At 41.9% G+C, this 18,679-nt stretch overlaps 1 protein-coding gene across 1 annotated transcript in view; it reads right to left on the bottom strand.

Moving 5' to 3' along the window:
- LOC146796679 (uncharacterized) overlaps positions 1-18,679 on the bottom strand; it is a 482,771-nt gene that overhangs the window by 249,363 nt on the left and 214,729 nt on the right. The window contains exons 92-93 of the mRNA XM_085631367.1: positions 4,616-4,863; positions 1,379-1,464 (exon numbers count right to left, since the gene is read on the bottom strand). Coding sequence (XP_085487493.1) covers positions 1,379-1,464; positions 4,616-4,863 — 334 coding nt within the window. The remainder of the gene's footprint in view (positions 1-1,378; positions 1,465-4,615; positions 4,864-18,679) is intronic.

Raw genomic sequence — 18,679 nt, 5'->3', positions numbered from 1 at the left:
AAAATAAGAACAACTGCGGATGCTGTTAGATACTGTTTTAGGCTCGGAGAAGGCAGTGCAATAATGATGATGATAGAATGTTAAGCTCAGGTCTACAAAGCACTTTCTGCATGATTGCATGTATACCTAAACTGAAGCAATGTAGATTTTATTCAATAGAGTATTGGACGTTCCTTTTGAGACAAATGGCCGGCTGCATAAGTGCAACTAATTGTATGCGCTTTGCACTCTCGACACATCAGCACTTTATCACATTAGTAAAAGGCAATAGACTGAGTTAAAGATGGGGGTAAATGTAGTGGTAGATGGTTGAATAATGTATGTAAATTACTCTTGAGGTCAGAACACAAACAGAGTGTTATACTTGGAGGTGTAAGTATTGAATTGGATCGTGGTAAGCTAGATTTGTATGCATTTTGCACACTTGTCACATTAGCACTTTACCATATAAGTAAAAGACAATAGATTGAGCTATGGATGATTGTAAATGCAGTAGTAGATGGTTGAATAATGTATGTAAATTACTGTTGAAGTCAGGACACAAACAGAATTTGATATTTGGAGGTGTATGTACTGAATTTGATTGTTGTACACTAGATTTGTAAGTTTTAATTGCAGAGTTGTTTTTATTCTATAAGATGTTTTATGTCATTTGTGATGATCAATATTTTTATTTTTATCATTTAATTAATACAATACACTTTATTATTACTATATGTAGCGGTGGTAAAAGAAGGCTATCCTCCTTCAATTCATCATGTAATTTAACAATCAAGAAAAAAGATCCGCAAAGCCCGCCACTCTTTGAGCGTACTCTGTGTGTTGAAGATTATTGGTGAGTAATCTTCACAAGATATCACCCCGTTCCCCTTCCTTGTCCCAGTCTATTACTGTGTGGAAATATATAGGAAGCCAAAAAGGGCACTGAAATCACATATACAGGCAGTGAAGCTTGACATGTTAGTTTTTTTTTATGGCAGCCAGCAGCACTCAAATACATGGAAAGTCCTACTTGGCCCTTACTTTTCCAGTAGACATGCATACATACCAGTGACAGGAAATATTCCCATGATTTATGTGTATCTTGAAATGCACTCTTACATGGGCTTTTGATGAATTATAAGAAGAAATTATACAGTTTCATCTTTCCCACCCTGGAGCTTCCAGATTTCAATTTCCCTCTACCTGGCATTTTTTGGTCTACATGCTGAGGTCTTCAGTATTTTGTTAAGAGTGCTTTTCATCCAAACGTTCTAAATGCATGGAGGGGCTTGATCAGCAAACCAACTTCCCAATGTTCAAAGACTAGAATGCAAAAGGTGAGATAAATACAACGATTTTATAATCTGTTTTGCACTGTCTCAGAAACATGTTTTACCTTTGTGATACGTAAGCAAATACTGGAAGATTGAATTTTGAAGGGCTGGGATAAGTTGCTTGGAAATGTTATTCAGGAAATTGGCTCTGTAAAGATAATGATAGAGGATATTTAAACCTTTGAAAACAAAAGTAACTTACAGCATCTGGTTGTACAATAAATTTGAATGTCTTTTAATTTTTAAAATTTCCATATTAGTAAACATGATTATAAAATCATTGAGCACAGCAAAAATAATGATTATATGCCATCAACCATACATTTCAGAAATAACCAAAACAAAAAAAGGAAATGCGTCCTTTGAAATTCCGTTGAGGATAATCAGAAATCAGGGTGAACATGGAAAAACAAATATATATGTATATATTTATAGAAAACATATAAGGGAATGGAACTAAAATTTAACCTAATCAATCACAAGGTCAAAAGCAGGCTGGATTGCAGCATGCACCTAGTTTCTGTTCTGATCTCCAGGATATACTTAGAAGTTCATGTTTTAGGTTTAGATCTATAATAATTGATAAAACCCAACCAAAAGGAGAACATATTTAACACTGATAAAAACTGCACTTCAACAAAATGAAACTGCAATTTAGGGAAACTAAAGTGAGACAGAATGTGTCATGTTTTATTTCCTCCTGTACACGCCAACACAATGTAACGTGTTATTAAAAAAAAGCAGCAAGATAGACTGGTCTAAGATTAGTTGACCTGAATTTTGTTCTAAAGGGATATCACTGAAATGTTATTTCTTTTTCTTTCTGTTTTTTCCAATGTGTATGCTTGGGTTAAGATGGTTTAGAAGCATATGTTCTAGTTTGATCAAATTGTTTTAAACATTGCAGAGAATCTGGGAGTATTAAAATATTTTTTTTAATTTTGTCTATGTTTAATTGAGTCACCGAGAGTTGAAAAGGTTAGCTTAAAGGAATTTTGGCAAATATGTATTATTACATTTCCTCATCGACATAGAATAGGTAACCCTTTGATGCATCTGGCTCCTTTGCTCAGAAGTCAGTATTGATTGGAAGGTCAACCACCATACACTGGCTTTAACATTCAATGCAACGTGTAATGACAGGCACCTGTTAAAAGTGTGTTAATACCATGTGCATTTGATAGTGGTGAAAGCTTGATACAATACTTTCCACATAGCAGCATAAAGAAAATTCAAATTCAGAGATTTAATGTATCCCATTGTCTTGTTTACACAGTTAGCTAATATTAGCATTTTAGGGAACTGCACTTTGCTTCTCAGTTTGGGGCTCATACTTGCAAAGTTAATAGCTAGTTTCAAGTTCCAGAATAACATATAATGTTGCTTAAAAAGCCAGAATTGACTTAAGGTGTGACACTTGACATGGGGACACTTGGAAGCTATGAATCTCTATGCGACAACAGCAGCACTGATTTAATGTAATAAGACAAAAAGTGCAAACAAGCAGTTGAAGAAATGCTGAAACTGCCAGGTTGGTACTCGCAAGTTGCGCATGCAATTCCCATTCATTCCTATGGGCCTGTAGGCCTATAGGAATGAATGGGAAGTCATTCCTTAATTCCGACTTGCAATTTGCTAGTCGCAATTAAGGAATGTTTAGGAATTGCTATTTTTATAGCGATTCCTACATGCATCGGCTTTTGTGATTCCTTAATTGCGATTCCTTAATAATCGCAATTGAGGAATCGCAAAAGCATTCTTTAATGCATGTGCCAGTATATGTTGTCGGGTCACCATGAATTCGTGCCAGGCATTTTCTGTTATAAAATCATTTTATTAGGTGTAAGTCCAGTTTTAAAAAGAAAAAACTCATGAGGCATTCTCAGAAAAATGAAAATACACAATTGCCAACATGTTGAAAAACGTCATGAAGATCCTACCTCCTTATTGAAGGATGAATGACTAATATATGTAATACAAGTGATAACTCTGCTATCTGAGGTTTGAAACGTGTGCAGTCGTTTAGTTTGCTCTGCTGTTGGGAATGTGTAAAAAGTGTGTAACTTGCAGCTTGTCTCTTCCGTCTGAGGTCTGTGCTTTAGTAACCTGATGGATAGCTCTCTGGAAGTTATCAGTTTGAAGAATAACTCTGCTTTCTGAGTAGTAGGTCTGTGACGCATGTGCCACACTGTGGGTTAACTGTGATGCCTAAGATGTGAGGCTCTAATATTTGGGGCAGCTATTTTGATTACTGGGCTTCTTTCCAAGAAATTAAACTGTGCACTAGAGATTGCTCTGTTGTCTGAAGTTAGACACTGGACTATGTGCCTGGTTGAACAATTGCTGTCCTTCATGAAGAATGTGATTGTCAGATGTACCTCTGTTGGACAGCCAGTCCTGTCAACATGCCACACATGGCAACATGGGTAAGTACTTCAGAGCATGGAGGTGGGGCATCGAGAGTTTGTGATCCTTCTCTCTTGGGGCCATATTAACTTGGGGGCTGACTGACTGGATAGCCCCCGTATTTATTTTATCCATTTATTTTGTCTTTTATAGTTTTTGTATAGGCAAACGTGGCGCAAGAGCATTAGAGGGCCTTACATGAGCACCAGAGAACAGTAAACAAGGTCGGATCCATTATTTCGCTTTTTTTAGGCACAAGGAGATTACGTCATTTGTCCAGAATCACAGGATGTAGAGCCAGTTTGGGCCAATACATCCAATCAACCAGATGTCAAGTGGCCCGCTGATCTAAACCCGAGGGCCTCTATACCACTGCTCACCGCAACCCTGCAGTTAACCATACTCGGGGGACCCTTTAATTTTGTGGGGGCAGAAGTAACCATCAGAAACCACTGCATAATGAAGAATTACCAAGGGAAACTGTAATTCTGGGTCTGTTTCCCTCGGTAATAAAAATATCCCTTTTCCTCGCAAATCTTTGTGAATCGTGACAGTTGCATCAGGAAACTTCACTTGAGCATAGGATACCTTTTGCTGAAGGCAAAACATGGACTTTCCTTCAGGGAAATGCCAGGGTTTTTTTGAACCACATTTATGCAAAATATGCAGTCATCAGCTATAATATTAATCAATGTTTCTTTCTCAACTGTTTTAATGGAAGTCCATTTAGCAAAAAAACACTCTATTTTAAATCAGTGGTGATGTACAATAATTAAAACAACACTAGAGAGCGCGCAAAATGGGAGCACACTTGTATTGGCTGGACCGATATAAATTTGCTTATTAGAGGCACCTAGCTACATTGAGTTAGGCTACTGGAAGATTGTACTTACATTTCTTGTTGGGGATCGCAGGAAATATTCAGAGGTAGTTGGGCAATATTGGACTCATTGATAGCCAATGCGAAGTTGGTGAAAATAAGCTTAAAAGCTTGCAGCCATAGATCCATTTTCTTCAAACTCCATTCACTGTTGAGGACTACCAAAGTGTTGGTAACAAGTGCACGCTGAGTCTGGAGACTGAGCTGTGTTAGTGCAGATGTCGCATTACATGAAGATGAATTTGGCGAAGACTCCACGTTCTTAAGAGAAGAAAAAGTACACATTTTTACTAAGCAGCATGACAGCAATGAAATCTCATTCATTCCAGGTGTCCAGGCTAGTTTATTGCTCAAACGGAATGTGTGTATTTACAGTTCCATGTACTCATCACTTTTTATATAGTGCTAAGACATCGCCTTGCAGAACACTTTGTTACAGATATGATTTTATGTAACGTTAAATACATGTACAAGTGGGTGAGACCTCTGCCACCATGAAGGGGATTTTAGTCTGGCAATGTATAGGGAATTGTTTTATTCTTAAACAAGTTAATAATATATTTTATTGTACAATATACATGTAAATTCATTTTAAATATTTATTATTAACAAATATCAAATAAAATAAAGTGTTGGGGCACATTAGCACTTCAAATTGAATGTGTATTAAACAGTTAATTTAAATATAATAATTGAAATCATGAATAATGGGAAAGCAATAATTAAAAAAATCTCCATCCTCATACAGTTTTATTTTTATTTAGTGTGTTCTAAACTTTGTGAGTAGTTATGTGTTGAATAATTAAAGTTGTTTTTAATTTTTATAAAAGTAAAATGTATTTTCAAATTAAGTTTCCAAATACATTTTGAAATATACACACACACATAAGCACATGTTCCCCATCGGAGTGTGTTGCTGTACCTGTAAGTGACCAAGTATAGTAAATTTAGTTACAAGTTATGTGTTGAATAATTAAAAAAAAATATTTTTTAAAGTTTAATTATTATTTTTTATTACATTTATTCTTACATTTTTAAATACACACGCACAACCACATTCTAGATGTGTTATTTTATTTTCCAACTTCTGCTATTTTCCTTTGGAGTGCATTGCTGTACCTGGTAGTGGAAATGTGTGGTGCATGACTTACATTAGGCTTGTTTTGACACCTTCAAGACTACAGTAACTTTAGAAATGTAGTTTGTGAATAACAATATTCTTACCTTTTTGTGGGTGTGTTTCAATTAGCATGTTCCATCCTAAACCCCTCCTATTTAGTAGGATGCATTTCCCATTTTTCAGCCACAACCCCCTTATCCCTCCCACATTTCCTTCAATCCTGAATACCTAGGTGTGCTGAGTTCTCTGCCACCGTTGAAAAGACTCTGGACAGAAAACAAAGGCAATGCGAAGGTCTCTGGCTGTAGATTTCTGAATAACATTTTATAGTATGTGAGTAGTGTAGTACTCCTTTCCATACTACAAAATGCAATTTATGAATTGGTCCATTGCTGCACATATTTCATTTGGATCGTATGATGCAGTCCTGGGACATTTCATTTTCTAAGTGGTCACTAAGTGCCTGTTAAATGACAGGGATCTGGTAGAAAGATCATGTAAAGAGAGACATACGGTATGGTGAGGATCTGGCCAGAATATGAGGTTAGTCTATTGTTTGGCTTTCTTCAATTCCTACAGTCAATGTGACAGGGTTTGAGAAAAGTTAGAAGCTAAGCCGAATTAGATGTTGAAGTTGACAGGCAGTTGAAGAAATGAGGGACGTACGTTAGATTACATTGGCCATGCATAGTGGACTGTTGCCATTTTATTTTACTTTTTGGAATTCAACTATCAAGTTGTGGGTTTATTCCTGCAAATAAAAAAAAAAAGCATTGTTTCTGATAAGCTCCGAGTTTTCTCCCAGCGCGTGGGGAGATTTGTCTGTTTGGAACCACCAGATTTTCCCTGGTCGTACCCTAGCTGAAAATATATACAGCAGTTATCCCATCCTAAATAGGACAGACCTTCTGATATATATTGACTCATGGAACTGTGGTGGATGGTCTTCTGGTCGAAGGTTTCTTTCGGTGAAGGCCCCTGAGGTTCCAGGAGCAGAAACATGGTGTTTCGCTCCACCCTGAAGAGGCTGAACTATGGGTTTGGTGGACAAGGCATCCGCCAATATTTGGCCAATGCTTTGCATTCACCAAACTCTATATAATCCAAGAATCTGGTTATAAGTGTGTCTTCTGTTAGATATATATTGGTTGTTGCGTAACATGGGCTGTTCACTATTCTTAATGATTGCTTGCTTGAACACTTCAATTTTTAAGGACTCTCCTGAAAAGGAGTGTTTTTTGTTTTGCTGTCACTGTTGGCTTGTGTGTGTTTCAGATTCTAGGTCCTTAATTAAAAAGGGTCTTGCATCCGTGCTATTGACACCTGGGTGTTCTATGAATGATTGTATATGTTTAAGGATGACAAATATCCTAAATATCGTTCCAAAATATTGACCACTGCCACAAGTATAGATCCTTTTACATCGCCTGTCTAAAGACGTTTCCTTTTTTTCTTTATACTGCAAATAGAAACAAAGAGAATAACAGGCCAGTAACTTGCGAACAATCATGGTAAATTCTCCTTTCTGAAGGAATAATGCTGCAGACTTAAAACAGGTGAGCAGCTACATCATCAAAGAGGAATTTCACACTGACACAACAAAATCCTAGAATACATTGTAGTGATAAGTATTTCCGCTATGTGAAGAACAGATCACAAATGGTGGCCTATCATTTGTTTCTCAAATCTTTTGTTGCTTTACCTAATGTTTCCCTTAGAGCTTTATGTTTAAGACTTTTCTGTCAGGTAGGATACATATTTATTATATAGTTTTTCTTTTCAGCTCTTTTGAAATAGCCATTCAAGGCCTTTATTGAAAATAGTTTGTCTGTATATGTCAGAAGGGCGCGCTCAGTGGGATTTCTTTAGGGTCACAACATGCATTTAATAGGCTTTTTTTCTTTTATCAATAGTGCTTATTTTGTGTTTGTTGACCAATAAGGGATAGAAGTGACCTGCAATTACTGGACTTTATTTTGCTAAAGGTCGGGACAAAGGTGTTCTCGCTTCCTCCCCCACTTTTTATTGGGGCCTGTGCTGAATAGAAAAACATGCCTGACTCAATGGCTTCAAAGTCTCCCAGGCATAGTGCAGAACTATGGCACGGGTCTCTGTTGTGAATAAACTTATCCTTATTTTTGAATTGCAATAAATGTGCACAATCCATTGTATTTATTATACCACTTTAAGTACTGATCGTAAATACCTTGTTATCCTCTTGGTCCCTTCCCTGCGCCTAGTCCTCACTTCCCCCTGTGACAGTTAGTGCATTCCAGAAGGTTTGTCTGTTGAACTGTCAATGCTAGCATGTCATTAGCTGCGGCTCTGAGATTGTGACATACTGCTTAATAAACCGTAATCTACTCTTCTTCTAAGGAGTCTCTGAAGTTATTTACTATAGTCTCCAGAGAGTCACTGGAGTTAGAGCTGATCTGCTATATCTATTGATCCGCGAGGCTGTATGAACCTTCATTGGTGCATCCAGGCCACGTTTCACACCGTGTCCCATTTCCATGCACACTTCAGCCCATATGACAAGCACAGAGGAACTTATACGCTTCGAATACTTCTTGCGTCTAGAGGGGTCATATATTGCACCCACAAACCATCTGAATTATGGAACAGCTCTTTTTTGCGGCGTTTTATATAGCGCGAACTTGACCCGGTATTGGGTATCGGAGCACTTTACATAGCACCAATTGCGTTACATGAGGACACATTCATTTTATGTTAGGCACGGGGAGATTAAGTGATTTGCTCAGAATCACAGGATGTTCAGCGTCATTGCCGAGACTCGATCCCGATTCCCCAGATTCGAGGTTGATCGCCCTAGCCGTTAGGCCAACTCCTCTCCCCAATTCAATTCAATTGAGTTGTGGTCTTGGTGGCTCAGGGAACAAGCTTCATCCATTCACTGTTTAAGCTCTCATGACAGAGAAGGAAACATTGCCTACCTTGTTCTCCATCATGAGCATTTTCATTAAGGGTCACATGTACGAAGCCTTTTTGCGGTCGGAAACGGCCCAATCAGCCAATTCTACCTTGCTTTTACATATGTATAAAACACAAACTGCAATTCAGTAACAAGTTACTGAATCGCAATTTGTGCTTGTGATTCGGTATTTGCAAGAGGCGTGTTTAGGGCGTCCCTTCCAAATACCAAATCTGAATAGGATGTATGAATGTTTTGCTACTGAGTTACAGTTGCAAACATTCATATTTTACCGACACCTTGAAGGAGGTGCTAATCCTTTCTCAAATGAAGAACGGAAAACAAATATTTTGTAAGAGCAGGCAGTGGTCCCATGGACCTCCACGACTCTTACTAAATTATTCTGCAAAGTTACATTTTTCTTTTTAAATGCATCCAATTTTCCTTTAAGGAAAACGAGCTGCATTTTTTTTTTTAAAAAAGGTTGCTTTATTAAAAAGCAATCACAAAAATGGTGGCCTACTGACCTCAACAGGCCACCATCCCTGTGATGGCTGCGATTCCTAATAGGTCGCAAGTTGTGACACAATTCATTAATATGCATGAGGTAGGTCTATTTACGACCCACTCTGAATCACTAATCAATCAGAAGCAGAACTGGCGTGAGAGCTTTCTCCTACATCACGTCCAAGACCTGGAACGAGCTCCCCGTGAACATCAGACGCTCCCCGACCCTGCACGCGTTCAGGAAGGACCTCAAGACCTGGCTCTTCAACTGATCCGGAGCCACTGCCCCCGCCCCCCCCCCCCAAGCGCCTTTAGACCCTCACGCGAGTAGCACGCTTTATAAACCCCGATCGATTGATTGAAACAAATAGTGCTTGTATAGCGCGGCTAATCAACCGAGAGTGTATCCAGGTGCTGTGCTGCAGGTATCGGTCAAAAAGCAAGGTCTTGAGTCCCTTCCTGAAGTGGGTCAGTGAGGGTGCGGTACGGAGGGTGTCCCAGGCTTTGGCAGCAAGTTAGAAAAAAGAGAATCCTCTGCAGCGTGGATATGTTGTATCTGTGCGAGGGCAAGGTGTGCAGAGCAGAGATTCATGGTTGGTCGGTCGAAGTGCAGGCGGTGGTTCATGTATACTGGTCCTAGGTCTTGGAGGGCTTTGTTGAGTTTCATACACTAGGAATACCACTTTCCTAATTGCGATTCGGAAAGAATTGCAATTAGGAAATCAGTATTCCTAATGTTAGTACATCTGGCTCCGAATTCATAAACGCCACTTACCTCATCAGCATAGCCAGGAGAGAATATATTGAGATATTAATATGCATCTCATCTATGCTTTGCCTTCAAAATGAACTGATGCTACCAGTTACTGCACTGTCGCCTAGGATGCTGCAGCAGGATCAAAGTCTTAATTTGTTATCATTCTGTCTACATAAAGTAGCAGTTTAAAAAAAGGCTAGGAATGCTGTTGTCAGTTTACTAATGTAAAAGTATTGCTTTAAACAGCGCAGAAATATTTCAATGTCTGTGAATTTCAATGAATAAATATGGCTTTTGGCAAGCAATTACTCTGAATGGTTGGCACATGTTTGCGATCAGCCTATATAGATAAAAGTTAGCTCTTATGCATCACAATAAGGACGTCGACTTTAATCATAAGCCTTCAGGAAGTCAGATGCCTTGGACAGAGGTTGTGTGATAATAACTCCAAGGGAGTTTTATTATCCCCAATGGCTGGTTTGTTGAAATGGCAAGATTTTTCAAAGCATGGAAAGGTGGAAGTTCTCTCCCTGTACTGCTTCATCTATTTGAAGGGAGATGGTTAGAGCTCTATTGAAAGTATCCAAATATTCTTCATATACATGCATATGGTATTTAAACTATACACTCTATCTGCATTTTCAGAGAAAATTATTCTACAGACAGTACAGGACGAATCAGTGCTGCTGCGTGGTATTCATATTTAGAAGTAAGATCTTCCATTATGTTAGAGAGTATGCTTACTGACCTCTCATGTGTCTGAATCCTGAGTGGTGATTTCTGGACTAACCACTTAACCGCGGTACGGCGTTTTGAAAAAGTGGGAGGGGCGCGTCGGCCAACGGACGTGCGCAGCACTAGCCAGGTAGTGCTCGTGACGGCCATTGGTCGACTGGAGCACGGAAGGGATTAAACTGTGTTGGATCAACAGCTCACTTGATTGGCTAATTTTCTGAAGCTAGCGCTTGAGACCAGTGGAGCCAGCAGCGGTTTTCCCCCGAACTCGGAGGAGCGTTGCCCCCGCCACCACCTGTGACGAAAATATAAAATGGCAATAAAAAGATTTCATTGCAATTTTATTTTTTGCCCGTTGTGCATACCGCAGTGCGCCCGAGTAAAAAGACATGTCGGATTAGTAGCCGATTGGCAGCATGCAGGACAGGAGCAGTGGCTGGCTTGATGCTCCAAACTGCACATGTTAGTTTGGCCGGCTGTCCTACTCCGGCCAAAGTGACATGTGCACTTTGACACTCTCCACCCAGTTGTCTTAGACAGCTGGGTGGAGACCAAGCATAGGCCTCCAGAGCCTAAAGGAGCATCCAGCCTACCCGCTCCATCCAATCCTGGTCTTTCTCTGATGCTGCTTACCAGCAGGAGAGTAGTGCCAGAATTGGTTTGGGGAACTGCCTGGAGGTTGGAGCCCGCAGAACAGGGAACGGAGTGAGGAGGACGTCAGACGTGCAGCAAGCAAGGTAAGTGACTTTTTCTTTTTTTTATTTGCCACTCACTTTGCCTCAGTTGCCCGCCCCACCGATCCATTTTCATGCCAATCGCCCCTGAGTGGATCTCATTGTGGCTAATCCATAAGTTATAATGTTTGATATTGTTTGGTACCTTTGTGACCTCCTCACTGCCTATTAATATATACCTTCAGTATTTATGGCAGTAAAGACAACAAGTGGAAATGTGGAGACAGGTGGTAGTTCGAGATTGTTTGCTAGGCCTTTTTTATTTTTATAAATTTCAGTCAACGATTTATAGCAGATCCTCACACTGGTTTGAATTGATCTTCTTTAGAACCTTTGAACTGATTAGTTCATGCAAAATGCAACCTTATTTGACTGTTTGCTTGTCTCATTAATGCAAATAGATTATTAGCCCATTTTTAAATGGTTCCTACATGTACATTTGTCAGTGGGTCCTGCTTGTCTCAGGATTTGATCACAGCAATTACAGATTTTGGCCTAAACATCTCAAGTTTGAGAAACCCTAAGTTGCAATACTTGTTTATTGGTTGGTACTGTTAAAGTGCAATCCTTTTACAAGTTTTTTTTAAAAGTCTGGCTCATCCACAGGTTATATTAGGACTTCTCTTTAACTTTTAAATAATACGGCGCTCTTATTGCTTAAACTTTTGAACAGTCCGAATAAAATGTGTTCTGATTGGTGCTTATTGAGAGTCCTCGGGTTATGCTTCATGTTAGATTGATGGAGTAGGACAGAAAGAGTGCTAACTAGAGCTGCAATGGCACTTCTCAGGTTATTGTTTTTATACCAGTGAACTCTAATTCCAGCATTTGTTGTCACCGTTTGAGTGGTCACTTACTGCTTGCTTTAGGCCCACAGCACTAATGTTCTCTTCTAGTTCTGTGGCTCATCTAATTTCTGTTCTGTAGACTTATAAGTTCACTCTTCCTATTATGCAAATTGTTTTGGTTTATTAAATTAGGTGCCACTATCAATTCGAAACATCATCCATAAAGGAAAATGCCATTAACATATTTTAGGGGCTGCAGATCACTGCTGTTTCGATGTACTTGGGCATCCGGAGACCATGCACTTGAATGTGTTGTGCATTGTGGCTTAGATTTTTGTGCGTGTCATGCACTTTTGGAACATAATGCTTGTTCTGGCATCTCTGCTTTTTTTTGTAAACCTTTTTATTAAATTTTCTGATGCAGACAGAGCATACGAGCAAAAGCAACATCATTTGCAGTTTTTCATCAATCAGTTACATTAAATTGCCAGTATGGTGAACAAGTGGGTGTATTGAGTGTTTGGACGTGTTTTTGTCTTCTGTACATGGCTTATATGTTCTTGAGTGTTCTGGATCTGTAGTGATGCGCTTGGGTGTTAGGATCTCGTCATAGTAACCCTGCCGCTGTTGTGAATAGTGTGCGGGTGTCGTTTTTAACGAACCAACTAGGGGTATAACTTGGGGGGTGGAATCAGGGATGGGGTGCAGGGCTGTGGCATCGAGTGTTCTACAGCGGTTTAGGCCTCACCAGGGGTCGCTCCCCCATTTTAGCGCGTGTGGGCTGTGTGCAGTGGAGGGAGATGGGTTCCCCTCGAGCATTTGTGCATGGGGTGTGGGGGGTTGTGGGGCGTTGCAGCATCTGGGTGGCTGTCGGGGATTCTGTGGGTGTTCGGGGATTCCGTGGGTGTTCTATGTGTGTGCTTGAACTCGTGCAGGAGAGCTGCCCATTCCATGGAGATGGGTTACGGCGTGTTTCCCGCGTATCGTCTAGTCTGATCGCTTCTTCTTCTGCCACGCCCCATTTTATGACTGCTCCTCTCCACGCTTCTATCGGGGGACCCGTAGGAGAGCGCCAGTCCATTGTGATGCTTCGTTTCGCTAAGAGCAGTGCTAGCACTGCAAATATTGACTGTATCGTGATGTATATTTTTGACCAGTAGATGTCGTACTTTGAAATTTGGGACCGCGTAGGAGGCAGGGCCCTACCCCTGTCTATCCCGGTATTAGCGAACCGCGAATGGTCAATGTGGTATGTACAAGTGCTTTGTATAACGTTCTAGCTATGAATGCACTGAGTATACGTTATTATACATTGACTTCGTGGGTTCCATCTTAGAGCGGTGGCCATCTTATGGTTGCCCTCACATAGGCTACATATTATGAAGCAAATACTGGCCTTTAGAGCACATGTGCTTTCCTTTGACTTCCCTGTGACCTGGGCAGCTTGGCTCCGCTGCCCCAGGTCAGTCCGGTCTCACGAGCTCCCCGTCCTCTGGCCACCTGTGATTAGCATCAGGGCTTGGCACACCATAAAGCCTTTTCATCCCACACGAGCCTCCAGCTAATCACTTTCACACCTGACCGTTCCTGCTTTATGGCTTGTTTTCCAAACAGGAGATGCCCGTGTTTATTGGGGCCTGTTGATATCTGATGTGGGATCTGAGCCTCGCTGGGTAAATAATTGTGGGCTGGCTTAACTGGAATGTGGGATGGTCATCATGACTCTGCCTTTTCGTTTGTAATGTATACCTGTAAATGACCATACCGTAAAACAAGGAATGTGTGCCTGAAGCATGATATTTTGTATTTAAGGAGAAGCTTGTTTCTGTAATTTTAAGCAGTCTCCTGAGGACATACACGCCGTTGTACTTCTAGGATACCTGTAATTGGTCTGCAGCCAATAAACTGATCTTTGACTTCACCCAGAAGACTCTGTGTTTCTGTAGGTCTGAAACAGGAAGAACCCGAAGTCATAGGGTGTGTTCCCCTGCACCGCTGGGCTTAAAATTCCTAGTACTTCAGTTGGCACCCAACTCGGGACGATTTCAGCGGTACCGGTCCAAGCCAGAGGTTCGGGAGGAGCTTCGAGTGGAAATTCTGGAGGAAGGCCGCCACTTCATCGACCCCTGCATGTCGACGTGGTCCGAAAGTCTTTTCTGCGAGGTTCTCCGCGTCCCAACGGCTACGAAGGACTGCTGCCCTGATTAATCGCCCTGTTTTGGACCCTTGACGATTTTGGTAGAGCGAAACAATCGAGAGAGTCTTCTGGTGACGTCATCGATCATCGATATTCAGTTAAGTATAAGTGGAGCGTCTCCCAGTTTGAATTTGGTATCCTTCGGGATCATTTTGATTTGGAGTTTGCAAACGCCAAAGCCAGAGGACTCGTGTATTCACGAGACTATCGTAATCGAATCGATAATCCTTTGAAGTTTGGAACTAGACTAGTGAGCGAAGATGCCTGGTGCTAGTGTATTTGGAAGATTGTTTTGTTTGGGTTGTGGAAGGGATTTCCAGTTAGAGGATTCATGTCCGGTTCCTCCAATTGGAACTCCAACTTATGAGCTTTATTATTTTTTTTTTTTAAACTTATTTTTATTGCCATTTTCATATCTCACACAGTGTACATTACACAAAGTTTCGCAGAGTTAAGTCAATTGTACATTCAATGGTGGTACCGTTCATCTGTGTATACTGGTGGTACGTCAACGGGGAGCATGCGTAACGTATAGATATATCGTATTGCGTATACCCTGTTGTCTCAGGTTCCAGATATGGCACATGAACTGGGGTGGAAATGGGGTATAACCTGGGGGACGGGTGTGGAAGGACATCCCCAGTTACTCTTGCCTAGGTATGTAACGCCGTATGGGGGAGGCTCCTCTGTGACTCACGGTTGCCTATCATATGTGGTTCGACCTAGAGCTGCAACAGTATACCTGATACTGGGGCTGGCCATGCGGTCATGTGGTTGGTATTTCGGGAGATTGGTTAGGGAGGGTCTGTGACTGCGTGTGCCGGGCTGACGGTGTGGGTAAACCATCTGTTGAGTCTGTTCCCGGGGTTAGCTGCTTGAACTGATATAATAGCATGGCCCATTCCATAGATATAGGGTGTTTGCGGACCCCTCTCACCTCCTCCTCCCGCAATGTCTCCTCCTCCGCCGTCGCCCATTTGTGTGTAGCCCCCACCCAAGCCTCCAACGGTGGACCGGTGGGGGAGCGCCAGTGCATGGCGATGCTGCGTTTGGCTAAAAGCACCGCAAGGGATAGAAACCGGGTCTGCACCCTGTGCTGTTTACTTGCGTGAAAGACGCCTATGGCACTGGCCTCCCATGTGTTCATGCAGGTCAGCCCCGTGAGGGTACCCAAAGTAGTGTGAATGTGGTGCCAGAAATTTTTTATAATGGAACAGTTCCAAAACATATGTCGGAAATCTGCATTCTGTTCGTGGCATCTGGGGCATAAGAATTGAGTGTCGGGGTAGAATCGTTGGAGGCGCGCGGGTGTTAAGTAGGCCCTGTGCAAAATGTAATATTGGATATTCTTAAAGCGTGCGTTCCTCGAGACCTTCTTAGGGTACTTCAAAGCCCTCTCCCACTCACTCTCATGGAGCACACGCCCGATTTCTGCCTCCCAGGTGGCTCTCAGGGTCTCCAGTGGTTTATTAGTCAGTTCCCGTATGGCTTTATAAAGCCATGTAGTTAGATGGCGTCCTGCTCCCATGTGTAGGATCGTGTGGAGAACTGGGTGTGTGCGTGGTTCCCCCTTGATTAGGTCCTGATATGGTCGGTAGCTATCTAGGAGTTGACGGTGAAGCAGGAATTGCCCCGGGGGAAACTTATGAGCTTTATGTAAAACATGGCGTGGGCCCCATTGCATATAATGAAGTATGGATCCGATACACCAGAAAGGACGGTGTTTTAAAATGGCCCCAAAATGGTAGTTTCGATACAGATATCTTAGATAATTTGGAAGTGAAATTGTTTAAAAAGAAAGCCTGGCCGGCGATGTTTGATTCTTTCCGCCTATGGCGAAAGGAAGCCAAACAGAAGGAAATTAAGCTAGCGAAAAGGAATAAGAGAGAAAGAGGTATGTCAGTGATGCAAGCAGCTGTGCAATTTAAAGATAATGAGGAGGAACAAATGAATGAACAGCTACATAGACAGCGCAAACTAGGGATTGATAAATGTTACCCTGTTTTGTCACCCCTTGTGCAAGATGAGACAAAAGAGAAAGAGAAAGATTCCCTAATGTCCCATTTGCTAAGTTCGCCACTCCCGTATGCGCAAAATGCCACAGCGCCTCCACAGCTTGTAAATGTGCAGCCCCCAGTAAATATGCCGCAGGCCTTCCCACAGCCGCCAGCTCCTCCTCAGCTGGCTCCTATCCCTGCAGTGCAGCCCTCTCAAGGGCCGCCAGTTTTGTTACCTGTTGCCCCCGCGCTTCCTGCGACTTTGCCTAGCACATCAGCTGCCTCCCCTGGCGCTCCTTCTTGCACTACCCCGGTACCTGTATCCGAATCCGTTTTTCTTCCCTCTGTCCATCCCCCCGTTTTCGCCTCAAATTCTCCTTCAGCACGACAACGACTAGCTAATGTAGTTACTAGTTTAATGTCGCCTCTCTTTGGGTCATCTAGTGCGACCCCTGGTTTACAACGTAAGCAATTGCGTAGTCAGCTGCCTGGTCCTGACGAGAAAGAGGTGTTAGATCATCTGGCGCGTAGGTGGATTGGTTTCCCTTCACTCTATGATGTGGAATCAGTTGTTAACGTTTTTCACCAATGGGATGCCCCAACACAGAGGTATGTCTTTGACAAAATGTGTGAATTCCTCTGTGAGGAATTGGAAGATAATGGTTCAAACCCAAACCCCCAGGAATTGTGTCGAGTGCGATTTGACTTTGGGACAGGTACAATTGTGGGTCCCAACGTAGATAAAGCAGTCGCGACTTTACTGTCCTTCAGAAATGGCGATTGCCAGCAATCATTGTTCGAACAGGAACTCCCTGTGGGGAAGAAGGTAAAAGCGCGCCAATATCCGATGCATGAGGTTCCTCCAGTGTGGAGACCTGCTGATCCAAATGCTAATCCAGCTGTCCCAGCACATTTTCAGCATGTTTGGGTGCATGTCCCTTGGAAACGTTCTGAGGTGTTAGCGCTTAAACAGACATTGCCTGACCCCCGTAAAAACCCTACAGGTTATTACAAGGAGTTATCACAAACTGCAGAATCATGTGTAATGAATCTGGCTGACATAGATATGCTGTTTGGGAATGTGGTTCCACAGCCTTTATGGGGATCCATTCGTAATGTAGATCACGCTGCACAATTGGGTAACACATGGGCTAATATTATTGCTGCAGACGCTAGACAAGTTGGTGGCGCAAAGCCTGACCCTTTAGTAGCAGAACTCCCTGGTAGAATTATTACATACATGAAAACTATAATGCCTGCGATGCGTGTAAATTGGGATAAACTATCCGCATGTAAGCAGAAGAAAGATGAGACAGTGTCCGATTTCTTTACCAGGTTTGAAGAAACGTTTATCGACCACAGTGGTCAAGACATGAGTACTGAAGGTGGCCAACGGTTATTTGTGGATAAATTTGTGCAGAATCTACTTCCCGAGTTGTGTAAGAAATTAAAAGATTCAGAAAGTTCTTGGGCTGTTTCCTCTTCAGCGCAAATACTGGCTACTGCACAGTATTATGAAAATAGAGACAAAGATGAGAAGGATAGAACAGATAAGAAAACAAAAGAATTTAAAACAAAGGTCCTCTTGCAGCAGGCTTATCCGCCACGTGGAGGACAGAATAATTATAGGCAAACCCAAGGTATCTATCAGCAGCCCCAACAGTTTTAGAATAACCAGCAAATGAATGGGTATTATCAACCACGCATCCCTGTAGGTCCCAACCAATGTTCATATTGCAAAGAGGAAGGTCATTTTAAATATAGTTGCCCTAAATTAATGCAGCGTAACAGTAATGCGTATGGCGCAAGAGGTAGGGGTGGTCAGCAAGCTCCTAGAGGCAGAGGGCGTGGAAATGTTCCCCAGAACGCGCGTCCTCTTCCGCCTCAAAATACCATAAATAGCTTTGATCAGCAAGCCAACGCGACTGGTAATACAGCTCAGTACTACAATAATAATTATTATGCAGAAGACGACAATGTAGAAGATAATGATTACTAGGACAGCCGTAGACAGAGAGAGGGAGTTGTTTCAGTGCCAGTGGATCAGAACGGACCTTATGTTAAAGTAACTACAGCAAATGTAACGGAGCCCTTTCTGCTGGATACTGGTGCTGCAAAGAGTTCAATCATGCATTCAAAACTCCCTGGCGCGCCTTTGTCTGGCGAAATGAATGTTTCAGTAGGTTTTTCTGGCGCCCCAGTTAGGAACCCGATTCCTAGTCCTATGTCACTTTCTGTTGGACCTTGTGAGCTAAAAACACCCCTCATCCTAACGACAGGTTGTGTTGAAAATTTGCTGGGATTATATTT

This window comes from Triturus cristatus, chromosome 10 (assembly GCF_964204655.1).
Source record: "Triturus cristatus chromosome 10, aTriCri1.1, whole genome shotgun sequence".
Classification (NCBI taxonomy): domain Eukaryota; kingdom Metazoa; phylum Chordata; class Amphibia; order Caudata; family Salamandridae; genus Triturus; species Triturus cristatus.
The sequence above is the reverse complement of the archived record's forward strand: the minus strand, read 5'-3'. Positions and strand labels throughout refer to the sequence as shown.